Below are 20,751 nucleotides of genomic sequence, written 5' to 3'. Positions count from 1 at the left end.
CTAAGTTTTCAGCAGGATTGAAAATTAGCTACCCAACAGATCCCAGGTTGTTAAAATTGCTGGTACCCCCAAGTAAAATTGTAACTAATGGCAAAATGTGGGTATCCATGCTGGGCTTTTCACCTGTTTGGCATTTATTTTGCAGACATCCAAGCCAGTATCCCAGAAATGTGGTTGGCCAGCTTTGCTGATTACAAGTTGAGTACTGTTACCTGCTTATTCACCCATAACTAACTAGCTTCAGAAAAGACTGGAATATGCACATACCTGGTATAGCAAAAGCAGTCTTAGGCTAAATGCAGAAAAGTTCTGCATAATAGCGTTAGGCCAAAAAAAGGCTGCTTCCTCATCATATGCTGTCTTTAGTCAAATACAGTTATAGGAGACTAGGTTGCATACTTTGGCGTTTGATCAATATTTCCACCACAGTCAGGAAATCTTATCTGACAGTTAATTTCTAAAGGGATATCTTCAAGATGCAAGAAGTCATCTTACCACTGAAGTCTTCCCATAGTAGACCATTCATTGATTATGGTGACTCTTCTGGTATGTATAATTACAATCATTTTGCACATTTGGAAAGACTATAGATATTTCTGTTCAAGAAGAAGGCCTTAAATCCTTCAACTATCCTGATAGGTTAGCATAACTATTTTTTTTTCAGTAGCCTGTTGGCTGCTCTTAGGTAATCTGTATGGTGATTTGGAGCCATGAAAAACCCAGTCCTGTGATATATTTCTTTGCAAAGCCAGTGACTCTAAGCACCCGCATTAGGGACTTAAATCTATGCTAACAAACTAGACTAACTGGAGGAATAAATTCCTAACTCGTCATATTCTCAGCGTATGGAATAAGTTACCACTGTAGGGCAAACAAAGTGCTACTTCGGCTGCCTTTAACGCTTGTCTTGATGAATGAGTGGGTAGACACAAATTTACACCAGGATTATCATATGCAGCCATGCAAGATTTGGAAAGTGAGCACTGTGAAGTGCTTAAAAATTGCAGCAAGAACTTATAAGTGTGGCTACTTAAAGGTGTGCATGGCTAGGCGTCATATCGTCCCTATGACTGCTTGCCTAGCGTTTTACTTAATTTCCTCTAAGAGATCACTTTTTCAGCAGGTTAATTTTGCCATTCAGTTGGGTAAGTATGGTATGAAAAGTACCTGTAATGCTGCAGGTGCAGAGCCACTGGGTCTAGGCTCAGAAGATGCATGTGGCTGTAGATGTTGGCTTGAAAAGTGTTTAAAAATTAGAGGATAAGGGTAAAGGTAATGGATGCAGTAAGGCACTCCCCTTATTACAATAATAGCATCCCTAGCAAGCAAAGACCCTTGTATAAAGATACAAGGGAGGAGCAAACAGTCAAAAGTAATAGGCCCTTCCAAAAGAGAAAATGACATGAGAATTGGGTGGGGGTGGGGTGGGGGGGGCAGACAGACAAGGTCAGTAAATTTTTGACCACTTCCTTACTCCCAGTTCCCTCCATGTCTTCTAGAAGACCCAACTTTCCAGCTAGGAAGCAAGTTAGTAGCCGCTCTGGAGTAGTGGCGGGCAGTTACCTCAGACAAATGGGTACTGAGTATCATTACAAAAGGATACTACTCAGAATACAGTTCCTGACCACAAGAAGAAGGAATCGCAAGAGTCTTAAGTGAGCTGCAACATCTCCTAGTATTCTTTCTTTAGGAGATGGTAGGGACCACATCCCTGAAGTGCTTCCTTGAGACCAGGAAAGAGAGGATTTCTACTCAAGGCCATTCCTTCTCCCAAGGAAAAACTGTTCTGGACGCCCATTGTGTGTCTGTCCAAACTAGAAAGAATTATGCATTCTCATGTTGACGGTGCTAACTTTCTAGGCTCTTCTTACCTTTGTTAATAGCCAAAACCTACGTAGTCACTGTGGACATAAAGCTTCTTGGCAAGAGGTGGCCATTGCCATTTCACTTCCTTGCTGTTTGGCTTGGATACTGCACTAAAGGTTTTGACCAACTGCTTGGCACCAATAGCAGTCCACTGTAAAACATGAGGCATGTTGGTTTTCCCATACCTGGTTGCTGACTGCCTGCTTCAAGAGCCTCCTCCTCCTGGGACTGTGCTTGAATTCCTTTCATATGCACAAAATTGTCTGCAAAAGCGAGACTTCATCTACGTCCTAGTCAGAGAGCTGTTTTCCTGGGAGAATTACTAGGTGACAGTTTTTCCAGAGTTTCTTCCTCTGGGGAAAAAAGTTCTCTCAACTCTCTCTCTCTCACAGCAAGCAAAAGATTCACCAGACAGCCAATCAAGACCTTAATATACTAGGGCACATGGCTGCGGCTGCTACTGTTCTCATAATGTCAGTGGCACTGATGCACATGAGGTACCTCCAGTAGTATCTTGAGAGTCTTGGAACCAGACATGCTGTTCTTGGAGAGTCTTGTCCTAGTCTTGCATTGTCTCAAAAAGAAACTGAGATGGTGGATTTCCACTCTTAAGGAAAATGTGATCATGCCTTTTCACCTATCCATAATGAGACTACAGTAGATGCCTCTGATCTATTGTGGGATGGGACACTAACAGGGTCTGAGTGTAAGGCATATGGCTCAGGAAAGAGAGTGGGCTTCAAATAATTCTGAAAAAGAAATGCTAGCAGTCCAGTTGGCCATCTAAGCCCTAAAACCTCTCTAGGTCCCAGGCACCCTAATGATAGTCTCAGACAGCATGACTGTCATGTGGTACAAACAATGAGGCACCCACTTGTACCAGTTGTGCAGGATGGCATTGGAAACCTGGGTGATGACTTTGATCAAGGACCTGGTGCTAATGGTAGCTTATATTCCTACGGAAGACAACTTGGTAATGGACCAACTGAGCAGAACATTGTTATGCTTTTGTGGATATGCTGTTAATGTTTTTTTTTTTCTTTCTTTCATTGGTCAGAAAATGGAATCTCCCAGAATGGACCTGTTTGCATTTTGTCAGAAAAAAATCCTGCTCATAAAGTTTTTTTTCCAGGAGCCCCAACAAGAAGGCTTGGGCTGGGGATTAACAGGAAAGGCAAATTCCTTTACAGCTTCTCACCCTTAGTAACTAAGTGCAGTAAACCTATTTTATACTTGGTGACGAGCATAAATGTGTCTTGCCATACAGAGAATTTATAGAAGACACTCACTGGTATTGTGCATCATTGTGATCTGTCAGTAGGTCTACTTTTAATTTTTTTTCTGTGCTTCCTGTTTTCTAAGTACATTTGTGTTTCAGGATTTGTTACTGTGGAATATTTGCATTCCTGGATGCATTCTGCTTAGCAGTGTGTGTTTCAGAAACAGCATGCCGTAGAATATTGAGAGTAAGGGCTGCTTCTTTTTTCTGTGTAATGTCATTGTATTATACTGCTTGCCAGTGTTTGAAGAGTGTACACTAAGTATTTTTCCTTGCAATGCATTGACTTTTCTTCATTGCTGCTGAAGAATTTAGTCCATTTCAAAGAAATGTTATTAGAGTGAGTTCTTTCAAAACAAGACGTGAAAAGAAAAAAAATGGATTCCTTCATGTTAGAAGAGAAATTGTGATGCAGATGTGCCGGGATGTTAAACTGTAGAAAGATGTTAATTGTGGTATTTTAAGGGGGTTTTAATAGGACTTAACATTGAGTATTCTGTTTTGTGTACTACAGTAACCAGTGGTAAATTGATGTTCTTTTTTTTTTTCTTTTCTAGGATTTACCCTACGTATGACTTTGCATGTCCCATAGTAGACAGTGTAGAAGGTGTAACTCATGCCCTGAGAACAACAGAGTACCATGACAGAGATGAACAGTTTTACTGGTTTATTGATGCACTGGGAATTAGAAAGCCTTACATATGGGAGTACAGCCGCCTTAATTTAAACAACACAGTACTTTCCAAAAGAAAACTCACATGGTTTGTTGACCAAGGACTCGTTGATGGATGGTAAGGACTTTTTGTACCCCCTGTAGATAGTCTTGTAGAATATAGCCATGTGTAACAAACAATATTCCATTATCTAGCTGGATAATTTAAATGCAGCTTGCTTAATAGAGCTTTTATTATATAAGGGATGTTGACATGCTGCTTACATGTGGTAAGCTAGGGAATAGAAGCAAGTAGTATTTTTTTGTATGTGTGGGCAAACGTATAGTTTTAACATCACTGTTTTTAATATACATTTACAGTTTTTCAGTAAGTAAGCCATGTTTTCTTTCCTGGCTGTAGTTTTTTTTTTCAATTTTTTTTCTTCGCAGTACAGTCTGTTTAGCCATGAGTTTCAGAAGCAATTTACTGTACTGTATGGGACACTCAGTAATTCTAGTGTAGTGAGGTATGTGTAAGCTACTCAGGCATTTTGCTCTAGGTGAAATGTGTTCCATGATGTTCTTCGTGTTTCACTGTTGCAGTCAATACATTTGGGGTAATCCTGCTGGCAGGTTGCCCTCAGTCGGCCTGAATTCCAAAGTCCTGGGTCCTGCATCGGCCGCTGTCACCCCTTCCCTGACGTTAGGTCGTCAGGGGTATAAAAGATGCGGCCGAAGCCATTTTCTTTAGTCTTTCTTGCTGCGCGGTGCCCAAAGCAGAAGCAGTTCGCAAGTGCCGGTCAGCCGACTCCTGAGATTTTCGAGTTTCAGATCCGAAGTCTTCTATAAAGCCAAGTACCCTGTTGGGGAAACTTTTCTTGCTCCAGACCGATGTCAGAAAAAGTTAATAATTGTATTTCTTGTGGGAAGCAAATACCTCATAAGGACTTTCATTCTTACTGCATTCCTTGCCTAGGCCCTGACCATAACGTTTCAGGTTGTCGGTTTTGTGCTAGATTTAACCAACGCACTATTAAGCCTCTGTATGATTTTGCATTAAACTATTTTGGACGCAGGTTTAATTATCCAGAAATGTCGTCGGATAGCCATCCAACTACCGGAGTTCACAAAAAACGCAAAGAAAAAGATAGACAACCGAGGCCCTAAACCGACAACGAAGCTTCTCCAAAGCCAGTCGCCAGTTCTCAGTGAGGTGCTTTCGCAGCCCCTGACGCCCGCTACTTTAGAGTCGCAGGCCGCTGCCGACTCCCACGTGGTGTCGTCTATGCTACTGGAAACTTGAGGTATTGGAGCCTCGGACGCTATTTCTTCAGATGGGTCCGGAGCCGCTGAGCAGGCACCGGCTTCTGAGGGTGTATTCAGACCTAAACATCTATACATTAAACCGACTTCAAAGGCAAAGAAGCAATCTCAAGAGCCACGTGGACAGGCCTCCATGCCCAAAAAGCAGATGCTCAAAATGGCCGAAGACTTGATTACCTTGATCAGGGGTTCCCATCCCCCTCCTGATAAGCGGCCTAGGCAAGAGACTGACTATGAATCTTCAGATAAGGTTTTCATTTCTTCTGATTCCTCTTTTGATCAGGAATATTCTCTTCCCCCCATGAGGATTCTGATGCTGAAGAATCTATACCTTAAGCTTCTCCTCCAGAGGACTATTCTTTTGGGGAAACCTTACATACCATGAGGGAGCATTTCCACTGGAAGAGCCAAGATTTTTCAGAATCTAAAAAGAGGCTCAGGGATTTCCTGCTACTACCTCAACACAAGCCACTAGCCATCCCACCTGTGTTAGACATTGTAGATGATGTATTTTCGGAGTCTAGTCTTACCCCTGACTCCTTCCCTCCAGCTCCTGTTAAGCCTGACAGATATTACAGGGTTCGTGACTCACATAAATTCCTTTTTAAAAACCCTGCTGCAGACCCAGAAACTATTTCTCAGGGTCCCAAGGGAGTTAAGGCTTCCACTGCAAAAAACCTTACCCCCTCTGACAAGGATTCTAGGGCACTGGATAGATGGAGAAAAAAGGTTTACACATTTGCTACTTTGGCTATAAGGGCCTTAAACTGTCAGTTTCATATGCTCAAATATCAGCAACATGTCATGGCATTGCTTAAACAGAAAATGTTGTTAAACTCTGAATGTGCTGAAAGCAAGGAAATGCAGGATTTATTGCATGCAGCTGAACAAGTTGGAAAGCATACTTTGCAATGTGGTTTTGATTCTTTAGAGGCCTCCTGCAGGGCCGCAGTTACAGGTTCTGTAATTAGGAGGCACGCTTGGTTAAAGGAACAAAATCTGCCTTATGTTAAAGTTAAATTATTAGATGCACCTTTACAGCATGATTCTTTGTTTGGTGTTAAGGCAGAGGAGGTGTTAAAGAAAATGGAGCACAAAGCTAAATCTATGCAAACGGTCAAAGATTTTTTACAAGTACAGCCACCTAGGTTTAGTAGACACTGGCCAATAAAGAATTGGTCCTTTCCTGTGTCAGACAGACCTCAAAGGGGCAGACCCAGACACCCTAGAGGCAGATCTCAGGCGCAAGGTTCATTCCGCTCAAAACAATGGGGGGGATTCTACCTCCAAAGTTGGAGAAGACAAATCACAACCATTCAGGAAGCAGTCCCAATGACTTCCCCCTGCCTGCACTAAGCACGTATCTCCTGGCAGCCTCCTTAGAGGGAAAATTGGCACATAATAACCCAGGACAAGTGGGTCTTAAATATCGTGTCACAAGGCTACAAGTTCCATTTCCATACCCTGCCAAAGGCAAACGGCTGGTCAGATCTGCCAAAAAAATCAATGGGCAGAGGCACAAAAACAAGTCTCATCCCTCATGGACATGGGGGCCATTCAGCTAGTACCAGAGCAAGGGCAGGGACAAGGATTTTACTTTACCTTTCTTGGTAACCAGAAAGGACGAGGCCTGGAGGCCAATACTGGACCTATCTATTTTGAACACATTCCTGGATATACCAAAATTCAAGATGTTGACTTTGCAGCAGCTTCTGCCCATGCTGGGCAAGAACGCTTGGCTTGCGACTTTAGACCTAAAAGAGGCATACCTGCATGTCCCAATCAGACAAATATGCAGAAGATACCTCAGATTCAAGGCTGGCTCAATGCATTACCAATTCTCTGCACTGCCCTTTGGCTTATCTACTGAGCCCAGGGTCTTTACAAAATGCCTGGCACCAGTAATTGCATTCTGCAGACAAAGAGGAATACAAAAATATCCTTACTTGGACGACTGTCTAATTCAAGCAGAGAACAAGGGCATTCTTCTACAGCATCTGGCGTTTGTGAAAATACTTCTAACATGCCTAGGGTATACAGTCAACGAAAAGAAATCAAAACTAGTACCCTCTCAAGAGATAATATTCCTGCGTGTAAGCTTAAGTACAACTGCCCAGATGGCTTATCTCGCGCCACACAAACAAAGGCAACTGACTACCTATTTCAAAATGCTGGCAACAAAGGCCCAGTTATCTGCAAGAAAAATTCTGCAGGCTTTTGGCTTCATGGCATCCTGCATCCCACTAATTCCATATGCAAGACTGCATATGAGGCAACTTCAATGGTACCTAAAAAATGTTTGGACTCAACATTGCCACAGCCTGGAAACTATGATTACTGTCATTCCCTGCCTACAACAGGAGTTTCGATGGTTGGCAAAGGCTTGTCACCAAAACAAGGGACAGCCATTCACATTACCCCCAGCCAGGCAAACACTAACAACGGAAGCATCAGATTATGCCTGGTGGGCCCACATGGCAGGAAGATGCATTCAGGGCACATGGACCTCAAACCAAATGCATCTAAATATCAATCAAAAAGAGATGCTAGCAGTTCAAAATGCCCTGACAGCCTTCAAGGACTTACTTCATCCAGGACAACTACTGATAGACAGACAGCACCACGGTCATGTGGTATATAAACAAGCAGGGGGCACTAATTCTTACCCTCTTTGCAGACTAGCCATGACTTTGTGGGACACAGCATTGACTTACCAAGTACACCTGCAGGCACAATTCCTGCCAGGAAGGAAAAATACTCTGGCAGACGACCTAAGCAGAAACCTTATGGATCCCCACGAGTGGCACCTGGATCCACAAGTCTTCAGCATGATAACAAGGAAATGGGGATGCCCGGACATAGATCTATTTGCCTCCCCTCACAACTATCAACTAAAAAGATTCTGCACAAGGATTTATTACAGACAAGCATGGAAAGTGGACGCCCTATTCTTTCAGCTGGAAAAACCTATCAGTCTACGCATTTCCCCCTCTGCCTCTCCTCCCCAAGGTACTCCTAAAGGTCAGACAGGAGAAGCCAAGGATGATACTAATTGCCCCAGATTGGCCCCGCCAGTACTAGTATCCAATACTAAGGAGCCTGTCTCAATGCCCAACTTGGACCTTACCTTAGATACCTCATCTACTGTCCCAGCAAAACAATCAGATCCTGCACAGCCAACTCAGGACTTTAAACCTGGCAGCATGGCGGATAATGTAGTCATACAAAACACACCTCTCAGTAAAGCTGTGATGAATGTAATTTTGGAGGCCAGAAGGCCTAGTACTAGAAAATCTTATGCTGGAAAATGGAAGAGATTTTGTGCTTGGAACCAGGTATAACGAACTGATACAGCTGTGCCAAATATTCCTCAGATTTTGCAATACTTAACTGAGATGCTGGACAAAGGTCTATCTTTTTCATCTATTAAAATTCATGCCTCTGCCATTTTGGCTCATTAAAATACAGAGCCACCAATCTTTTCTCATCCCTTGCTAAAACAGTACCTCAGAGGAAACAAAAGCGTAATGCCTCCAAGAAGATCACCAAGGCCTGCATGGGACCTCAACTATGTCTTGGAAAAACTCACCCTGCCACCTTTTGAGCCAGCTGCTACGGCTGATATAAAGTTTTTATCTTGGAAAACAACTCTGCTCCTAGCAATAACTTCTGCAAGATGAGTTTCAGAGCTACAGGCACTCATGGCTGTCGAACCTTTTATCATTTTTTATCCAGACAGAGTCTCACTCGGGACTAACCCAACATTTATGCCTAAGGTGGTGTCCAGTGTGGCTCTTAACCAAACTATTCATCTGCCAACTTTTTATCCAAATCCACAGAACAAGGGGGAGAGAATTCTGCATTCTTTGGACGTACACAGACAGCTTAGATTCCGAAAGAACAATTACTAGTGGCATATGCTGCAGGATCACAAGGAAAGGCTATCTCAAAGCAGACTATTTCAAAGTGGATAGGCCACTGCATTCATTTCTGCTATGTACACCATGGCAAGCCAGTGCCTAAGGGCATTAGGCCACATTCAACCAGAGCTGCAGCCACTTCAGCAGCCTTTCTCAGGGGAGTACCAAACAAGGACATTTTAGAGGCTGCTACTTGGAGTTCAGTACACACCTTTACCAAGCACTATCATCTGTCACTCTACTCTAAATCCAGGGCAGGCTTTGCCACTGCAGTTCTGCAGGGCCTCATAGCCGCTCCTAATGCTGTTTAGCTCCAGCCTCCCATCCATAGCTTTGGGACTCTACCCAAATGTAATGACTGCAACAGTGAAACACGAAGAACATAGTACAGTTGTGTACACTTACCATAAATGTAGATGTTAGAGTGTATTCACTGTTGCAGTCCAGGTTACCCACCTGCCATCCCCCTTTCTTCTGATGGAACCTATCTTTTCTTCTCTGATTTATACAACCCATGTGGCGTATTTGCTTGTAGATAAAGGTAAAGTTTATATTGGTGCATGTATTTATATGTATATAAATTTGGCTACCCTTTTAGGGGGCACCTGACATCTGGGGTAAGAAAAACTAAGAAAATGGCGTCGGCCGCATCTTTTATACCCCTGACGACCTGACATCAGGGAAGGGGTGACTGCGACCGACTCAGGACCCAGGACTTTGGAATTCAGGACGTAGGATTACCCCAAATATAATGACTGCAACAGTGAATACACTCGAACATCTACATTTATGATAAGTGTACACAACTGTACTTTTTTTCTTTAGAACTGCACATAGGAGAAAGAACATTTTATTGCTTTTGCTCCCTACATACTCAGCAGAATTACATTTGCGTTCACAAGAGTAAAGGGATCATATATCTGTTTTTGCAAGGCTTGTTGTAGTGGTGTCGAGGGTCACATTACCATTGTTAAATATATCTGCTTTTTGTGCTTGCCTTAGTCAGCTGCCAGTACACCCTCATAAGTCCAGGAGTGAGTAAGAACGTAAAAGGTCTAATCTCTTTTGTGAACCATGTGCAAGGGAGCCACTTTAACTAACTGGACATAGTACTGAAGTTTTCAGATTTAAGTAGAATTTCTTTTTGTGTAGTGTTCGCTGTAAATGTGCCAGTCTAGATGAGTGTTCTGTAATAAGGATAAAATGATTGAAACCTGGACAATGAAGCCAAGGGATATAAAGGTGAGTGCCTAGGCTTTCTGCAGTAGCAACATTGCGAGTCAGATGATCTCAGTTCTGCGAGCGGTGTACTACTTGGTTGGGAGGTTGCACATGTGTGGAATTGAGCATGCACCTTCTGTAGGTAGCAATTGGGAACTAGCAAGACTGCCACGTGGTGGTAGTGGCGAGGTTAGGGCAAATTTCCAGCATTAGTATAATGCTGTTCCAGTGTTCTCAATTTCCTTATTGGGCCCAAATGTAAGTTGGGTTACCTGAGGGAGTCTAAGGAAGACCCAGTAGACCATGTGAAAGAGTAGAGGCGCTGGTGGCAGCTGATGGTCAGCTAAGGTGAGGTGGAGCAAAAAGTGAAACCTAATTAAACTTCACAGAAAGGAATCAACATCATTAGTTAGTATGCAGCAAACCTGCTGTGGGAGTAAGCATGATGTACAAGCCCAGTCTATGCTCTGCTGCTTATGTACTGGATGCTTGTTTTGTACTGTACGTAGTATTGGGCATTGTTTATAGTTTCAGGTGGCCAGTTGAGGTGACAGTAAAGAATCACTGCTTAAGTATGCAACCTTTGAGGATGTATCGTGATTTACTTTTTCACAGCAGCACGTACTGTTAGAATGTGCAGTTAATATAAGATTATTTTCTTCTGGAATTTTTTTTGAAAATTATCTTGTTTGACATCTGTTTAGCTAGCAGGGTATCAGAACTTTCAGGCCCTTTTGTGCAGAGTGTCATTTTTAGTATTCCACTAAGATGGGGTTGGCTTTAGCACTATCCCTGCCTTTATGCCAAAGTGTCTGTTTTCCTGCAGTCAGGCTGTAGCTTCCTGTTATCTCTTCGTTATTTTGCAGATGAAAGAAAATACTGTACCCCTTGGATGTTCACAAGACAGCTGAGGTAGTATTTAGACAAAACTAAAGCATCTGAACTTTAGATAATTGTTTCTGTCCTTTTGCAGCCAAGAAAGAGGAAATACAGTAATTTGGTCCATTATTTAATTTTCTGATACTCACACCTTGCAAACAAGCCATAAGGGGGCATGAGGTCACTAAGCACTAGAAGGGGCAACAGCTGCAATTCTTTTCTTTGGTATATGGGCACATGTTTCATTTTGGGAATTTGCCACCTGGCCTTTTGTCCATACCTTTTCTAAACAGTTATGGTGGGCATGCCTGGCACTGGTGGAATGGAACCCTGATCCTGAAGGAAGCAGGCCAGGAGAAAGAGAAGTTGAGAGGACATAACATTCTTAAATTTCGTGGGGTTGGGGGGGTGAAGGGGGTGCTTATACTTTAGAATAGGCAGGTGTGATTTCCCTGGTGGAAACAGGGAAGGCACCTCGTATGTTTTGAGGTTGGGGGCAGAGCTGTTTGAAGGCAACCTCCCTTGTGGAAGTGAGGCAATGTGTTTCATGTGCAGCTCATGTCATGCTACTCCTCCTTGCACAGCTGTGTATGCACAGGGATGTTAGGGCCACAGAAAAGTAAAACCCTTTAACTACTCCTGATGGCTGCTTAAATGATGGTCCCTTTTGGCTGGCTGTCTTCTTTGATGAAGGGGAGACAAATGAGTCAGTTGACTAAGCAGGGGCTGATTGGCAGGATGGGCATTGCATTCAGCCAGGGCAAGGGATGGGTTTGCTACTGCCGTTCTGCAGGGCTTTTTACAAACCACCTTAACCAATTCTTACACCTCCTGTTCCTTGGGGGGGGGGGGTCATCCTGCTAGTTATTTAATACTGTAGCAATGACTTAGTATAGTACAGTCGTGTATAAAATTAGTAGTGGTAGGTGTTCAATAAGTTTTTCTCTTCTCACCAGCCCCTTTTCCTTTTTTTTTGGATGCCCAGGGCCTGGGTGAGATACTTTTTCCTCATGCATTTACCATCTTTCCCTTCTAATAAGGCTGTAAAGCCCGTTGGTCTAGATAGACTTTGGGAACCCAATTTGCTAGATTTCCTGGCCCATAGGTTTTCCTTGGGGATTTTGGGTAGGACAGAGTCCTAGTCTCTAAGATCTTGCATAGGAAGGGCCAGGATGTGATACAAATTTTTTTAGTAGCATGGTGTTCTTGGAAGAAGCTGGGGACAAAGATGCCTGCAGGAGATACAATTTCTCCTAAATAAAATCATTTTCAGTATTTATTTTGGTTTGAGGATTTCATGACGTTTTAAACTTTGAACGTTTTCAAGTAAAATGTTACTTTTGAGGGCTAGAAATCAGACAAATTTAGATAAGTGCGTAGCCTCTTTAACAGGAACATCCTGGGCAGTGAGGGAGCGAACACTTGGTCCAATATCCAGAATTCATTCACATAAAAAACTCCATAATAGTAAGATAAAAGAAAGTTATATGGAACAAAGGATCATTTGTTAAACAAATTCATAGTGGAGAACTGTAAAAAGGGGAAGAATCTAAGTATGGCATGGATTAACTACAAAAAAGCATTTGCTAGTATCCCACATTCATGGATAAGAGTGCTTAAAAATGTACAAGATACATCCTACACTGATCAACTACATTATAGTGACCATGAAACAATGGCAGACCACTTTGCAATTAAGCCATAATAAAGGACAAATTATTCCAGGGATAAAAATTCAACGCGGGATATTCCAAGGTGACTCTCTGTCACCGCTGCTATTCTGTCTTGCCTGTAACCCATTAAGCTGTCTACTTAACAGCTTAGGCCATGGCTATAATTTGGCTCCTAGAAAACAACAGAGTGTAAAGACTTCTCATCTTCTCTGTCGATGATTTAAAATTGTATAGCTTATCAGATGAGGAACTGAAAGCACAACTGCAAGTTGACAAAACTTTTTCAGATGATATCAGAATGTCGTTTGGCCTTGATAAATGTGCAAAAGCAACCTTCAGATGGGAAAACTGCAGCATCAAGAAAACATCAGTTTGGGACAAGTATGTGATACAAAAGAACTTGAGCAAGAGGGAGTGTATAAATATTTGAGAACTGATGAAGGGTCAACAATAAAACATGAACAAATGCGAATAAACCTTAGTAAGGGATATTTTAGAAGACTTAAATGAATCCTGAAAACAGTGTTGACATCTAGGAACAAAATTCAAGCTATAAACCAATTTGCTCTTCCTGTCCTAAGTTACAGTTTTGGAGTGATTGGTCCCAAAACGTGTTGGATCGATTAGATAGGAAAACTAGAAGGATGCTTCATGCTCATCAAATGATTTATAAAAGTCAGTGCATACCAAGATTATATATTCCCCAATGTTCTTCGTGTTTCACTGTTGCAGTCATTACATTTGGGTTATCTGCCTGCAGGTAGACCTCAGCCAGCCTGAATATCGAAGTCTTGGATTCCTGCGTCAGATGCTGTCTCTTCTTCCATGACGTCAGGGGTATAAAACATGCAGTCGATGCCATTACATCAGTCTTTCTTGCCACGCGGTGCCCAAAGCAGAAGTAGTTCGCAAGTGCCGGTCGGCCGATTCCTGAAATTTTCGTTTTCGAGTTTCAGAACCAAAGTCTTCAAAACAGCTAAGTACCCCGTTGGGGATCCTTTTTCTTGCTCTTAACCGATTTCAGTAAAAGTTAACAATTGTATTACCTGTGGAAAGCAAATACCTCATAAAGATTTTCATTCGTACTGCATTCCTTGCTTAGGCCCAGACCACGATGTCCCTTGCTGCCGGTTTTGTTCTTTATTCAACCCCTTGACCATTCGTCATCGGTTTCTTTTTGCAGCAGATTATTTTGGTACTCTGTTTAACTATCCAGAAATGACTTCGGTAAGCCATCCGACTACCGACATTCCGAAAAAACGTAAAGATAAAGAGAGAGACAGACCACATAGGTCCAAAGCTGCAGACGATGCTTCCGTTAAGCTAGTCGCCAGTTCGCCGGTACTCATTGAGGTCCTTTCGCAGCCCCTGATGCCCACTACTTCAGATTCGCAGGCCTCTACTGAGACCCATTCGGAGTCCGGTATACCGCGATGTGGATGTCTGTACCTTGGATGGGTCCGGAGCTGCTGTGCAGGCACCGACTTCTGAGGGTGTATTCAGGCCTACTGACTTGTATTTCAAACAGACACCATATTCTTCTTCAAGGCCTAAAATTCGACCCACGCCTAGAAAACAGACGTCCAAACCGCATGGTCAGGCCCATATGATTTAAAAACAAATAAGAATGGCTGAAGACCTTATTACTTTAATTAGGGGAAGCCAGCCTTCACCCTCCAAGAGATCTAGAACTGATTTTCCTTCTGATTCTGAAATTTCTGATATGTAGTCCAATCTCGCCTACATTCTTACCCGTGGGTTCGGAGCCGAATGTCGGCTCCGACTCTGCCATACTTTGTAGCTCTAAGTCTTTCTATTAGCTGGGCTAAGATGGTATCCCATGCTGCACTGCTCTCTATCCCAGATGTCATTTGCTGCTCGTGTAGCTCGGACATGGTCTCGCTCTTGGCTGTGGCTAAGTACCTTTTTCTTTTTATATCAAAGAAGTTTTTTGCAAAAAAAGCAATTTTCATAGCTATTATTGTGTGTTCTTGATTGTGCTGTGGAAAAGTTGTGTTTTTCTCTTATAGCGTATACTTGTGGTATCCCACTAGCTGTTTCCAACGGGCTAGGCCCGTTTCAGTTAGAGGACCTAGTCTGTCCCCTTGCTTTCCTTGTGTGCTACTTCTTTCCCTTGGACTAAAACCGTTTAAATTAGAGGAATTATTCCTCCCCCCTTGTACTTGTGTCTAAGGATCGTTTGAGTTTGAGGTCTTTGTGGTGGTCTATTTGTTTTTGGCTTGTTCCCGCGCTTGTGGCTGTTTGACCGTTGATCTAATTTTGAGTTAGTTACTTGCTGTTTGTGGTAACTATGTCTAAAGATACTAAGGAGCATAAGCCCTCGGGCATCAAGAAGTGCTCCAAGTGCAGTTATAAAATGTTCATCACTGATGGACACACTGTGTTTACTGTCTGGGAGCGATTCATCTCCAGGAATCGTGTAGTTTTTGTCATGCCTTTAGCCCGCGTGTTCTTCAGGAAAGGAAGAACAAATTGATTTTGAAGGGACTTCTGAAACCCTCCTTCGAGGATGGTCTGGAGAGTGCTTCCAGCTGTAAGGCAAAATCTTCCAAGGCAAAAAAGCGATCCCTGGCTCCATCAGTATCTTCTGAGCCGCCGGAGAAAATAGCAAAATCTTCATCGACATCCTCGGTTCCATTGTCCTCTGGGCCGCAGGAAGTGTCAGTGGTTATGGAACCTGCTTCGGCTGCAATTTTCTTGGAGCCTGTTCAGATCTGGTCACCTAGCATTAGGCCGGTATCTCCTCCTCGCAGGTCTCCTTCAGAGAGGATGTCTCGATCTCCTTCCCTGTCCTCCAAATTCTCCAGGACCTTATCGGATGTGGACGTCGATAGAGTGGTGCAGAGACTTCTTCAGTCACCGGTACTGGTCAAATTGTTTTCGGCTCCGACCCAGTCGGCTCCGGAGCCGGTCCCTCAACCTACATCGATACTTCCTCCTCCGAGCGTATCTCAGCTTTCGGAGCCGGAGTGCTCGGCTCCGTGTGATGTCCCTAGGTCGGTTCCGACAGCCCCTCCTGGCTTATCGGTTCCAACATCAGCTCCAACCCCGTCGGCGCCATCCACGGGGTTCAGGACTCAGGATTCATTGGTCGGACCCGAGGGAGAGGCTTCGGGACACCTCTCGGCTCCTAGTCTCCCTCTCAGTGCTTCGGCGTGGGGAAGCCTGACTCCTGTCTCTGCTTCGGAGGTTGGTCGTTCTTCGGATCCGGGAGGACCAGCCTTTGAGCCCATGCGGAGCACGCTGGCCAGGTCGTCAGCGGCGTCATACGGGTCGGTCACTCTGTCCCCTACAACACCAGTGCAGGTCTCTGATCGCCATCTATCTCTGGACAGCGGAGCCCCAAGGCCTCAGGGTGCCTCCACGAGTAGTCCCCATATTTCTGAGGGCCCCTCAGAGTTTTTGCCTGAGGAGCCACCCAGAAAGAAAATGTGGAAGAGGAAGCAGATAGATTCCCAGGATGAGTCTCTCACGTCAGAGTCTCTCACGTCAGACACCGACCTCAAGGATTCTGAAGGGTGTCCCCTAAGTCATCCTCTGAGGATGTTTCTTTCTCTGACATCCTAGAGATTTTGAAGCAAAGAGGGGACTGGCCATCCAAACCCCCTCCGAAGAGGAGTCGGTCTTCCTGAAGGCCTTTGGTGTTCAGCCCTCTGCCTCCTGGGTATCTCCACCCTGTGACGAGCTTCTGGATCTGGTTTGTCGAAGGGTGTGGGAAACCCCTGACTCTGTGGAACCAGTCCCCAGGAGACCCAATAAATTTTTGTCTGCCCCTCCTGATAAGGAATTTCTATCCAAGGGAGTCCCTGTGGATGCCATGGTGGTGGCAATGGCCACCCAGAAGGAATTAGCTGAGACTTCTTCCACCGTCCATCCCCCTAACAAGGAGTCTAGGACTATGGACCGGTACAGGAAGCATACGTTTTCTTCAGCGACCTTTACCTTGCGGTCACTGAATTACTTATCACACTTTACATGGCTCCAGAGAGATCTCCTAAAGGAGCTTGGAGATACTCTCATGGGTAACATTTCTAAGGCGGTGGCCCAGAAGGTCAACGCTCAGATGTCTACCCTCAATTCTATTGCGAACTCCTCCATGAGGCTGATCTCCTACGCAGCCGAGGGAGCGAGTAGGGCAGCAAGTTCAGGAGTTGCTCTTAGGAGGCAGGCCTGGATGCGGCTTTGTCATTTCGTAGAGGCCTTCAAGTCTTCATTCACTGATGGTTCCTCTTTGTTCGGAACCAAGGTGAAAGACACTCACTAGGTGCGAGCAAGAGGGGAAAACTCTGTCTACCGTAGGAGTCCATTTTTCCCTTCCCTTTAGGCCTTATCCCAAGGCCCAGAGGGGTGGAAAGATGTGGTTCAAGAAATTACAGAGGTTTTTTCCTGGTGCACAAGGTGAGCCCCTCTCCAGAGGCAGGGGATGGGGTGGTTATTCAGGAAGATGCCGCCCTAGGGGCAGAGGAGGCTCTTGCAACTCGGGAGACTGCGATTCCTTTTGTGGTTCACCCTACCGCCGCTCCTGATGGGGGGCCCGACTGTGCGTTTCCAGAGCCAGTCGAGGTCAAATCTCATTATACCCGGAGGCCTGACAAGATATTGCCCAGGACCAATGGGTTCTACGAATAATTTCCGGAGGATATGTCATTCCCTTCTCGTCAAGTCCCCCTCCAATCAAGAAAATCCCAGAGGTTCCACCAAGTCAAAGGGATTCCGCAGCTTCAGAAGTTTCAGAGCTGCTAGAAAAAGGAGCCATCCAAGCATGTTCCCTCAGACCAGATTGGATTAAGGACTTACTCCAGATTCTTTTTGGTGCTGAAAAGGACAGGGGACCTGAGTCCCATTTGGATCTCAGTCGATTGAACACCCAATTCCAAGTTCCGAATGGTCATGTTGCAGTCTATCGTCGTATTGTTGAGAAAAGAAGTGTGGATGTGCTCCATCGACCTCAAGGATGCTTACTACCACATAAAGATGGACAGGGCATCCAGAAGTCACCTACGCTTCCGGCTGGGAGCCAGTCACTTTGTTTCGAGCCCTGTAAATTTGGTCTCACCACAGCCCCGAGGGTGTTTACCAAATGCATGGCAGTGGTTGACAGTTCACTTGAGACGTCAGGGATTCCAAGTGTTTCCATACCTGGATGATTGGCTCCTTACTGCCACCACCAGGCATCTGATACTTCAGACCAGAGACACTACTATCAACCTATGTCAACAGTTGGGCATCGCCTTGAACTAGGAAAAATCTGCCTTGTTGCCCGCGCAGCGTGTCACTTTTATAGGTGCCGAATTAGACACCATCCTCATGTGGGCATTTCTACCACAGGAAAGAATCGGAGTCCTACAACAACAGGCTTACGCCTTCCTCCCTCTGAGAAGAGTGAAGGCAAGATTGGTCCTCCAGTTGTTGGGGACGATGGCTGCTACAATTATGTTAGTCCCCCTGGTAAGGTTACATATGAGGCTCCTTCAGTGGCTGCTCTTCGCCCAGTGGTCTCTTTCAACATCTTCCACTTTCTCACCCTATTCTACTCGCAGACAGGTGCAGACAGGATCTCAGTTGGTGGCTTCACACCGACAACCTCAGTGCGGGAAAGCCCTTCGTTCCTTCTCCTCCAGTTGCCGCGGTTACCACAGATGCCTCCCAGATGGGGTGGGGGGGCATTATCTAGCCAGGACAGTCCAAGGCACTTGGCAAGAGCACGAGATTCATCTGCATATCAATGTCCTGGAGATGAGAGCATTGCTACTAGCATTGCAAGCACTTCAGAGTTTTCTTCCTCTCAGGACTATTGCAATCTACTCAGACAATATGTCAGTGGTGTGGTATCTGAACAAACAGGGAAGAACCAAGTCATATTCCCTTTGCAGAGAAGCCATGCGGGTGTGGCAGTGGGCAGTGTCTTCCCAGCGTTTTCTGGTAGCAACGCACATTCCGGGGAAGTCCATTGTGATTGCAGACAGGCTAAGCAGAGCTATTTTGATGCCTCATGAGTGGTCCCTGAACTGTCAAGTTGCGGAGCAGATCTTCCGCAGGTGGGGTCAGCCTTGCTGCAACCTTTTTGCCAGCCCCCTCAATGCCAAATGCAGCAGCTACTTCACCCTTATCCCCCCTCAGGGGGAGTCACCCAGGGACGCTCTAGTCCACGATTGGCCCTCCAGTCTACTATATGCCTTCCCTCCGGTTCCCTTGCTGTCAAAGGTTCTTCCCAAAGTAGCGTCGGTTAATAACCTTAACCAATCTATTGAATTGCCAGTGTTTTTCCACAGTTCTCAAACAAGGCACAATTCAAATTTCATCAATAGGATGTGCATAGACAATTACGATTTTATTTGCACAGAACGAAAGACCTCAGAAAGTCTGACCAGTTGTTTGTGTCATTTTCGGAAAAAAGAATTGGGTCTCCTGTTTCCAAAGTCACGTTGTCTAGGTGGATTTCCAGTTGTATTTCTTTCTTTTATACTTCAGGGGGAAGAGATTTACCATTCCGGGTGAAGGCTCACTCTACCCGGTCTGTATCTACATCTACAGCCTTTCAGGCCAGATTGTCTATGGATGATATTTGTGCTGCGGCTACTTGGGCATCTCCTCACACCTTTGTGACTCATTACAAGTTAGATGTGGTATCTAGGAGCAGGTCTTCCTTTGGTTCCACGGTGCTCAAGAGTATTTTCCACTGAGCCTCCCAGGATTTTGGTGCTGGGGACGCTGTCCCACGGGTAAGAATGTAGGCGAGATTGGACTACATAACATCAAGAAGTTATGTACTCACCATAACATTCGATGTATGTAGTCCATCCCCCCCCCCCCCACCTTCCCCCATCCTGGAGGAACTGGAGGTTGGGCCTGGTTTCAGAGTTCCCTTCATTCTTGGTTTGTTTATCCTTTCCTTAGGTAGTGTTATGCATGGAGAATGAGTGCTGGTGCTCGCAGCAACTAGATTTGGGGATAAAGAGCAGTGCAGTATGGGATACCATCTTAGCCCAGGCAGTAGAAAGACTTTGAGCTAAAAAGTATGGCCGAGTCGGAGCCGACATTCGGCTCCAAACCCACGGGTAAGAATGTGAGGCGAGATGGACTACATACATCGAACGTTATGGTGAGTACATAACTTCTTGCTTCTTCTGATTACCAGGATTTGCCCTTATCTACCTATTAAGATTTTGATGCAGAGGATTCCATTCCCTCTGCTTCCCCTCCAGAAGATTTTTCTTTTGGTGAAACCTTGCACACTCTTAGGGAGTTTTTCCGTTGGGGAAAGCCAGGATTACTCTGACTCCAAAAAGAGGCTTAGGGAATTCTTACTCCTCTCTCAACACAGGCCTTTAGCTATCCCTCCTGTCCTGGACATTATAGATGATGCCTTCTTGGAATCTAGCCTGGCCCCTTACACTTTACCTCCAGCTCCCAGGAAGCCTGACAGGTATTAGAGTACCTGACTCTCACAAGTTCCTCTTCAAGAATCCTGCTGTGGACCCAGAGACCATTTCCCAAGGACCTAAAAGCATTAAGGCTACTTCTGTCAAAAACCCTACCCCCTCTGATAGAGATTCCAGAGCCTTGGACGGATGGGGTAAGAAGGTATACACTTCTGCTACTTTGGCCATTTGGGCTTTAAATTGCCAATTTCATATGTTAAAGTATCAGCAGCATATTATGGGACTACTTAAACAGAAAATTATGTTGATTCCTGACTGTGCTGAAAATAAAGAATTACAGGATATAATGCATTCTGCTGAACAAGTTGGTAAAAATACTTTGCAATGTGGTTTTGACTCTTTAGAAGCATCTTGCAGGGCTGCTGTCACTGGGTCTGTAATTAGAAGGCATGCTTGGCTTAAGGAGCAGAATTTGCCAGATCATGTTAAAACTAAATTACTGGATGCTCCCTTAAACCAAGACTACCTGTTTGGC

General features: G+C 44.7%; 1 protein-coding gene across 13 annotated transcripts in view; it reads left to right on the top strand.

The window, feature by feature from the left end:
* EPRS1 (glutamyl-prolyl-tRNA synthetase 1) overlaps positions 1 to 20,751 on the top strand; it is a 1,752,234-nt gene that overhangs the window by 627,755 nt on the left and 1,103,728 nt on the right. For all 13 annotated transcript variants that reach the window (XM_044061601.1, XM_044061548.1, XM_044061611.1 and 10 more), the window contains one exon: positions 3,703 to 3,936. In XM_044061601.1, coding sequence (XP_043917536.1) covers positions 3,703 to 3,936 — 234 coding nt within the window. The remainder of the gene's footprint in view (positions 1 to 3,702; positions 3,937 to 20,751) is intronic.

The sequence above is a fragment of the Protopterus annectens genome, chromosome 1.part0 (assembly GCF_019279795.1).
Source record: "Protopterus annectens isolate FY-2018-M chromosome 1.part0, PAN1.0, whole genome shotgun sequence".
In the NCBI taxonomy this organism is placed as follows: domain Eukaryota; kingdom Metazoa; phylum Chordata; order Ceratodontiformes; family Protopteridae; genus Protopterus; species Protopterus annectens.
This window is presented reverse-complemented; position numbering and strand designations above follow the sequence as displayed.